Source organism: Phaethon lepturus, unplaced genomic scaffold (genome assembly GCF_000687285.1).
Source record: "Phaethon lepturus isolate BGI_N335 unplaced genomic scaffold, ASM68728v1 scaffold23708, whole genome shotgun sequence".
Classification (NCBI taxonomy): domain Eukaryota; kingdom Metazoa; phylum Chordata; class Aves; order Phaethontiformes; family Phaethontidae; genus Phaethon; species Phaethon lepturus.
In genome coordinates, this window is record NW_010560057.1 from 6,109 (window position 1) to 15,394 (window position 9,286).

The 9,286-nt window shown below is 42.5% G+C and overlaps 1 protein-coding gene across 1 annotated transcript in view; it reads right to left on the bottom strand.

Annotated features, from left to right (window-relative positions):
* INPP5B (inositol polyphosphate-5-phosphatase, 75kDa) overlaps positions 1-6,173 on the bottom strand; it is a gene marked incomplete at its 5' end in the record, with an annotated part of 11,612 nt that extends 5,439 nt beyond the window's left edge. Inside the window, 8 exons of the mRNA XM_010293560.1 lie at positions 465-574; positions 740-851; positions 1,418-1,605; positions 2,464-2,580; positions 3,233-3,347; positions 3,749-3,850; positions 4,549-4,719; positions 6,080-6,173. Coding sequence (XP_010291862.1) covers positions 465-574; positions 740-851; positions 1,418-1,605; positions 2,464-2,580; positions 3,233-3,347; positions 3,749-3,850; positions 4,549-4,719; positions 6,080-6,173 — 1,009 coding nt within the window. The remainder of the gene's footprint in view (positions 1-464; positions 575-739; positions 852-1,417; positions 1,606-2,463; positions 2,581-3,232; positions 3,348-3,748; positions 3,851-4,548; positions 4,720-6,079) is intronic.
* Positions 6,174-9,286: the final 3,113 nt, after the last annotated feature.

Below are 9,286 nucleotides of genomic sequence, written 5' to 3' on the forward strand. Positions count from 1 at the left end.
TAGTTTCAGCAGATATCAGCAAATAAAAGATCCTAAACATTTTGCTTTGGAAAAAAAAAAAAAAAAAAACAAACAAACAAACAAACAAACAAAAAAAACAAACAAAAAACAAACAAACAAACAAACAAAAAAACAAACAAAAAACCAAACAACACACACACACACAAAAAAAAAACCACCAAACAAAAAGAAGGAAGCTAACTAAAATGATTCCTTAATTTTGTACACCTCTAACTAACAAGGAAACCCACTGGATTATTCCTGGGAAAAGATTAGGAATATCTGACAAATAGCAGTGGAAGAAAAACAACATGGATTTTGGATCCAAGGGAGAGGAACAGCAGTAGTCTCAAAACTGTTCCTATTTATAGCCAGTAGATCTGCAAGTCTTTTTATCTTGTTTTTACTTCCTTCAATGATCACATTAGCCATTGGTAGCATCACATATGATGCAATCATTGTACCTTGTGTCCCAGTCATCACAGCCAGCATCATATTTGTATGTTGGCTGGAAGGAAATCTCTCCCTCTGTAAAGCCTTCAAAGACTGCATTTGCATTCATTTGCCTCTTCAGCTATGAAAGAAAAAAAAGACAAAAAATTTAATTTTAAATAAGCTCAGGCACAGTTCCTGTATGAGCTAAAAGGGAGATGTCCAGCACTGGGAAGGCTAAGGAGTACGCGTGCAGTTTCTAACTAGCACCCTCAGCACCACCTGCAGGCGGGCGAGACATCAGTACCTGGTCATATTGGCAAAGGTCTAGAAATGCTTTCTCATCTACAAGCTGCTTCACTGTTCCCACATCCAGTTCCTCCAGCCGATAGTTCAGGTCACCCAACCATAAGATCACACTGAAAGAGAACATACACCAGAAGTCCGCACAGAGGCCTAAAGGTGCCCAAAACGCAAGCTGGCCGTGAGTTGGAAGCACAGCTCCGCAGCAGTGCCTTAAACCATCTAATGCAAGCATGCTGTGTCTGCTTCTCCATCAGAGAGGATAAGTAAGAGAGAAAACTTGAAAGAGAAGCTGCATTTTCCACCTTTGCTGTTTTTAAATCCCATTCTGCATGTTTGTCACTACCTCTGAATAACTGGTGCTTTTAATATTCCACGCTGACTAAATCCCACAACCCATTGGGGAAATCAATGCATATTATTGTCCGATTCTGACTTCATGCTTGAAAATAAAACAAGGCCTGGCAGAGCATAAGGCAGCAAGTGAGTTGTCAGAAATGTACAGGCGACCACTTTCAAAACCAGGGTTACAGTAAAGCATTTCTGGCCCTTCAGGCTGACAATTAGATCACCGGGCACCTCTTCTCACATCCCTGCTAAGAGAACCTGAACACCCCACTATGTTCATAAGGTTCTTCCTTGCCACATGCAGTGATTCACACACTCAAGACAGGAAGCATACTCATGTTTGCCAATAGTGAGAGGAGGCAAATTTGGATCTGATTGGCAGAATTGCATCCGAGAGCAGATGTCTTTGAAGTCCTGGTTCCTCCGCTCATATTCCTCTGCGTGAGCCGCAAGGTGAGAATTCACAATGCACACACTAGTGTTATGGAATTTAAACCTTATGGCAACACCACCTTTATTACCCTGAAAGATAAAGACAAAGACGTTGGCCAGAAGCTTCTACACAACAGATGAATCCACAAATGAGTTACTAGCAGTGGACAAGCCAGAAGACATTGAGGCAGACCATTTAATTCCAAAGGAAGAAAAAGGCTGAAAATGCCAATTACTGATAAATAGTTCATGAATTCAAGTCAGTAACTCATGTAAGGGTTGCACATAGCAACAGAACACAGCAAGCATGCACATGGATCTCAGTTTGTAATTCAGGAATTAGCTAATACCAAAGGAAATTAAAATCAGTAAGAGAGCTGGTCAGTTACTTTCAGCAAGTCCCAAAACCTATTTAGCAACAAACTACATCTTTCAACACAAACCATAAAAAAATTGTAAACAGAGGAGGAAGCACGTGACTTAGCTCGTCAAAAGACCTTTGACAAGTTATAGCTGCAATGTTCACAGAAACTACATTCAAAGGCCACAGACTTAATTCCAGTGGTGTGGAATGGCAAGAGGCCTGGAAGTCTTCCTCAGGAAAACTAATGTGGGTAGACATGTTTCTTCTGCTCATGTTTGTTTGTGTTATTTGCTTTGGGCAAAATCACAGCCAGCATCACAAATACATGACAGCAAGGCCCCACACAGCCCTGCACATGCGATCAGAAAAAAAAAAAGCTTCAGAGAAGACTGAAGGTCTTCGAGCCTTTGCGAGCACATGGCAATTCCCTCTAGCAATGCCCTGAGCTGCCACAGGGACAGAACTATGTGCTTCTAAAGGCAGCTGCAAGCTTAGTTGGAGGAATAACCACTACATCTAAGGAGAGGGGCTCTCCAGAACTCTTCTAAATCTCACCCCTTCTCATGCACAGTTGCCATTCTTACCATCCTCCCCATGATTCCAGTTCCCACAGTCTCAATTTCCACCTCGGAGATGTTCAAAGCAAGGTCTGCTTTCACATACAACAGAAGCATGATTCCCACGAGCCGCACAAGTTTCACCTGAAAAACAGATTCTGTTCCATTAAATACTAGAATGGGAGAGGTCTGACGAGAGAAGACACATCACCCCCCAGACCAGAACATGAGTCACCAAAACACAGATGAAGAAAAAGAGAGTTCCAGACTCATCGGGTGGACCAGTTGGGCTCACAGTACACAGGCACTCCAGCAGCACAGCAGAGGAAGGAGCTAAGGACCAACATCCCAGGTTGAAGCCAAAAGCAAAACCTACAGCACAGACACAGCCCACAGAAGGAGCTTCCCTTCAACAACAGTGACAGGAGACAAAGCAGACCTAAGGAGCAGGAGCCAAAACATAAGTAGTATTCCTACCAAGATAACTTCACAACTCATTCCACCTTGCATTGTGGAGACAGACATGGAAGAAGCTAAGATACTTCCTATTCTCTTCCCCCAAGATAGCAGGAGCTTCCTTTATGCGTGGATACTTAGCTCTGGTCTCCTGTCCTGCTCCCTGCCTTGGCACCCTGCACAGCAACACTACCTACTTCACCTTCAGAGCACTTCTGATTGAGCAAAAGCCTGCAGACAATGAGCCTTTGGAAGACACAGCAATTGAAGAAAGCAAAGGGAAAAGAGGCCCAAGTGGAAAATCATTCCACACTCAAACCTCCCCAAAAGCCACATTTACCTTTGCATATTTGGCATCTGGGTGAAGACTATCAGTTACAGCTTTAAACCATTCTTCTTCCTTCGGTGTGTCATTGAAAAAGAAGGCTTCTTTACTCAGATCAAGCTCCTGGAAACTGTGTTAGAGGAAGGAACCCATGGATGCATGCACTTGTTTATAACTCTCCAATCCTTTCCTCTGAGAAAGAACTAAATCAATTTATACTCACTAAATTTATAACTGAAAACTCAAATTCAGTTATGCTGATTTTAGAGGCATATTAAATGTAAACCTAAATTACTATTAGTATTAAATTGAATGGCATTTTGTAACACTGCAATGCCAGAGAGTCCAAACACTATGAGAATAACAGCCTTTTCAGGCTACACAAACAAACACTCTAAAGCTGTGCAATGGAGTAAGGCAACGCAAACATTCCTCAGCTGTGGTGTCTTGGCCGAACACCTCCGTGCTGCAGATTTACAAGCAAGCAACCCGCAGTCAAGGTTTGGAAGGACGGGCCAGAAGGAGACTCACCCCACGCAGTAAATGTCTGGAGGCTCAGCATCACATCTCAGCCAAGGTTGGAGGCTTTCTCTGGGGGACTGACCGTTCACGTTATATGTCCCAACAAAAAATCTGCAAAGAAATTAACTAAATGGTAGAGCTGCAAATTGTAGAGCTGATGGAAGTACCACTATTATTAACCTATGTTCTTAATACGACATATAACTATTTAGGAGTAAATGTTTCCTAATGTTTCCAGGGGCTAAATAGGAAAATGTGACAAGGTTTAAATCCCTAAAATGACTTAATTACAGTAGCATCTTTAAAGATATGTTTTACAGAAGGATACACATTTTTACATATAGCATAAAAAAAAAAAGAGACTAGAGCTGTGTAGTAGCAGTTTGAAATGATAAATTCATGGAATGACATGCAGAAAAGGATTTCAACCACAGTAAAGTTTTGGTCCTAATTATATATTTCACCCAAGCCCTTATGAGCTTATTGGAACAATACATTGATAAGCAGTGAACAGAAGCAGTGACAGAGAAGGCCAGAGGTGTACTGAATGGATGTTTTTCCAGACACAGTCTGAAATAAACACAGGAAAACATAACTTCAAAAAGGCCATTTTCTCAACAACCATGAGGCACGCCTTCACAGAGACATGAATGAAATTCTTCTCTGCTAATGCCTAAACGAGGAAAGAAAGCTGTTCTGGGAAGTATGGATCATACTTTTCTACAAAATTTCCTATTTGCAGGGATACTAGCTTATGCTAACTAACTTACTCCCTGCAAAAGTAAGTTCTTCTCAGGAATGAACATTACCTGAAGCTCTGGATGTGTGTGTAGGAATCCTCCATTTGTACAAGTTGAGATTTAACAATAGTATCTCTTAGTCCAAACTTTGGTTCTGATAAGATTGAAGCCTTGTTTGAAACCATTATGCTGGAGGAGTGTACCATTTCAGTTGTCACTTCAGGTTTGAGTTTGTTCTGCCTGCAAACGAAAGCAAAACTGCACGATGAAACCCAGGATATACACACCCCCTAATAAGCTTATTTCTGCCACAAGGACTTGATTCGCACTTACCTGTTTCACTAAAGATAGATAATCAATGTTTGGGACAAGCAAACAAGACTGAAATGAGCATTTCTTAGAACAGTTCAGGTGTCTAGATAAAACCAGTTTAACTAACTGAAATAACAAACGGTTATCACTAACCTGGTGCAGCCTGTTGGTTCAGAGCCGGCCTTACTCACACCTGGACATCGATATAAAACCTGTACACCTTTCCTGCTCACTGGAGCAAGGAGATGCAAATCTCATCTCCCACTGCCTCTGTTCAGCCCTTCTGACCTCAGCAGCAGAATAAAAAACTGTTTAAAAAGCCTTCTGGTGGAAAACTCCCGGCTCTGCCTAGAAAGGAGGCAGCACAGAGCGGGTGGAGGTAGAGGTGGTTTTATTTAGTACCTCACGGCTCTGCAAACTCCTTTTGCAACAGTAATAATGTCACAGCTTGGGAGTTCCCACAAGCAAATGGATGGTATAAATTTAAGGTCAACAACCTGCACACCAGCGCCAAGGACAGCACACAGACAAGACTTTGAAGGGTATGCAGCAGGGTCCACAAAGTCCTGGGAACTGGAAAATGAAACTGAACATTTTAAGAGTGTATCTATGAGACACTGTGGCCCTAAGCCAAAGCTCTCTGAATTCAAAATAAACAACGCTAGTGGGTCCTGTCCCACTAAGCAGCAAAAATATGCCCAAATAGGGGACTAGCAGGACTGTCTGTGCTGAAATTCCCACTGAAGTTTTGACAGCATCCTTATGCTGAACTTTTTCCTTTAACTAAAATTTGAAGATTCTCTTCTGAAAAAGTTGCCGACTTCTGCTCTAGATCCCACCCCTTCTGGGGACAGCAACCGAAACGGTTGCCGGCAGATGGAACTAGATAAGGCAGCTGCAAGATTGCTCGAGCACTGGTGTGTGCACAAACCTCACACACTGGCACCAGAGAGACCAACTTCCCCACTCGGTTTCCAGCTGAAAACCAGAAAGACCGGACAAAAAGCTCTCTACACTTTCTTTTTCTTCCTCTAGACATCAAAGTATCAACATTTTGCCCACTGCACTTCATTCCATCCGTATACAGTCACCCAGAAGTACTCAGAACTTTGGTGCTAAATATATTTACTGTCACTATATAGAGATCCTCTGTGGGTGGGAGGCATAGCTAAACAGGCAAAGAAATGTTGCCACCACTTCCACTGCTCACTAAACTAAAGGGCTGATGTGCCCAACTCTCCCTTCAGCTGCTTCACCAAACCTCCACAAGAATTGAGAGATACCGCACCTGGGAGCGCTTTTATCGGCGCTGCCATGGCTCTGGTTCTGACTAACCGCAAGCCTTCTTCCATTCTGTTTGACGCCTTCACAGCCAACCACTTCTGGAAAAAAACAAAAAGTTTCACGTTAAACACAAAGTGTTCTTTAATTTATCAGTACACTTATGCAAACACTGGCAAAAATCTGTGAGCAGAATATAATTTAGATTTGTGTGGAGAAACAAAGTGCCCGGCAGTCTCTCTTTCAGTTATCTAATGGATTTAGCTTATTTTGACAGAACTGTTCTGTGACGATGCAGCTTTCCCTCTAGAGGAAGAACTGACACTAGCATGACGTGCAGCCATGGAGAACAGCAGAACTGCTGTACGCTGCCTGCCCACTGCTAGAGCGGGTTGATGTTGGCTCTCCCTTACAGCTAAGCCAAAGCAGGGCTTAGCAGCACAAAATCCAGGGCTTTACCCTGGGAATCCAAAAAATGTATGTTAATAACAGGTTTTTCCTTTCTGAAGCAAGACAGGAAATACAAAGGAAGGAAGAAAAGGGAAAAAAAAACCCCACACTACCATTTAAAGGTTTTCTGCCTATCTGCAAATACACAGCAAAGGAGAAGTGTCTCCCGCCTCAAGGCAATGCAGTACAGAGTCACCATATGAACCCACTGTACCTCAGCAGAAACAAGTGCCTCAATGCTAACTGCACATTCCTAAAAAAATAACAGGGCTTCTACCATGCAAATATAACTAAACACAGGTGTGACACTAAAAACATCACACTACATCAGCAAAATTTGACCAGTCTTTCAGGATTTTGTTTCAGTAACAACATTCTGCTCCTGCAAGTGGCAAAATAACTGTTAAAAAAGAGGATTCTGCCTGGGGGTCTCCATGTTTACGATGCACAAAGAGCAATATGAAGGTCATGCTAGTGGGCACACAAATGTAATCATGATATAGAAATTGTTCTTGAGATTATAAGGTTCTAGTTATTCAGCTGAGCTTCTCCTTCAGTGAGCACAATGCAGAAAAAATAAAATGTTATTGCTGTCATAGTACATTCTCCAGGATGAGAGCGCAAACCAGAAACAGAACTTGAAGTACTTTACGTAAGCACTCAGAATATGAACAAGCCGACAAGAAGTGGCCATATTCTCAGCTTGGAAAACCTCTTCTGCCCAAGAGCCCTCTGAGAATAAAGACTGTGTAAGAGGATTTATCAGAGGTTGGTTGCAGAAGAGACTCAAACCTCCTTACAGATCACACAGCCGAAGTCACGCAGAACTGAACAGGAGTGTATGCAGTTCAGACTTGCACTGCGAAGCGTGGTCTGGGTGAGCTGGGACAGAGCCGAAAATTTTCTCCATAGGCATAACGTACTTAACCACGTTAAGTAGTTAAGTGCTGCTTGAGCCTCTGCAAGTTCTCCTGATAAAGACCATGCAACGTATCTTGACAGTGACAAGAACCAACTTAAACTTTCATTTTAACGCAACTTAAACTTTCACTTTAACAGACAACTGTTACTTTTGTAACAGGAAGGGAGCAGAAGCCCAGGCTTTATTACCTGTATAGGACAAGGCCACTTGCCAGCACATAGAAGGCGTTAGGGCTGGAACGGTACAACTTGTGTGCCTGCTCAGTGCTGCTGACACAGCTGCTACGTGATCCAAAGATCACGGTCATATATCACACTATATAATTGCATTCTAATCTCATTAGCAGAAATCAGTTTTAGGTAGGATTCTCCTAAGAAAGAGATCAGCCCTGGAAAAGGGCTGTTTCCTTTAGATAAATTTACGTCTAGATACAGATTGATCTAGCCAGAGGGATCTACATGTTAGCAATCTAAAGTGGAATATTTTAGCAGGATAATGACCTTTTTCAGTAATTGAACCGGGCACAGAAATAAAGAGCTATGTGTGAAGGTTACAGAACAGCAGAATGCTTATGGTCTGAATCTGACAGGATTTGTAGTTAAAAGAGATTTAAGCAGTAATCAAGACGTTCTTGTTAAAAATGTGCAGTGACATTATAGTACTGGTCTACAGCAGGAAAACATATCATATCTTCTGGATAAAGTATGCTTAGTGCTCAAGAGGGAGAATTAAATTAGCCTTGCCATTACTTATATGAGTTTTAGCCAGTCTGCTCTCTACTTAACGAAAGTGTAAGCAACAGTCTTTGTGGGACTGCATGACTCCAGGCTGGAGGGAAGCAAGTTTGTTCTTTTCAGGGGTCCGAATGAAGCAACACTGCAGTTGCGACTGTGACTGCACATGCACACACACAAATAGGATTTTAGGTAGGGGTTTTAACTGAAATTGTGAACATAAACCATACAAGGTAAAGCACATTTAAATGCCTTTATAGATGCTCCCATTCATTAGCCAGCCTTAATTCACTGAAGATATAATTAACTAATATCACTCTACTAGCAAATGGCTGCATTTACACAGCATTTAAATGTGCTTTCATTTGCATAGGAAAGTTGCTAACAGTATGCATGTTCATTTAACGACAGAATGAGTTACAGCAATTCCTGGAAAACTGTAGACAAAACCTCATTCTATATCAATTTATGTTCCAAAAGACCCCAAGTGATGGTAAAGAGCGTTTTCTTCTGGGGAGGGGAAAAAAAAAAAAAGAAAAAAAGAGATCCCTAGACTACTCTGACTCAAGAAAAACACAATAAAGCCTTGAAAAGGCAACTTTGTCAAAGCTGAAAGGCATCATTTGATAGGAGAACTACTTCCCAAGGAGCTTACCATTCAGAGTGATACCATGCTCCAGATACAACAAAAACGCACCAACAAAGGAGCCAGGGTTGTGCTCCGTTCAGCACGTTTTTCGCCCTGAACAGGTAGCTATGCCTAAGTCTCTCCCAGGCAGTTCTAAGCCACAAGTTAAAACACCCCGTCCGAGGGGATGTTCCCAGATCCCCACCTTGGCGCAACCGGGCTGCGCCGCTGCCCCAGTTACAAAGTTCATCTCTTCTCTCTTTTTTCTTTTTTTAATGCACTACTGATAAACGTAGAAATAAAAAGACGGAGCGCCAGCAATACCCAACTGCGCCTTCACGGCTTAAGAGGAGCCCAGCCCAGACTGGTAACAGGTACCAGAGGTGGGTAAACTAGAAATGGCGTCACTCGGACCCCGAATCCCACCCTGACTCCCAGAATCGCTTTAGTTCTCGCCAGCGTCTCATGCGCCCTCCGCCG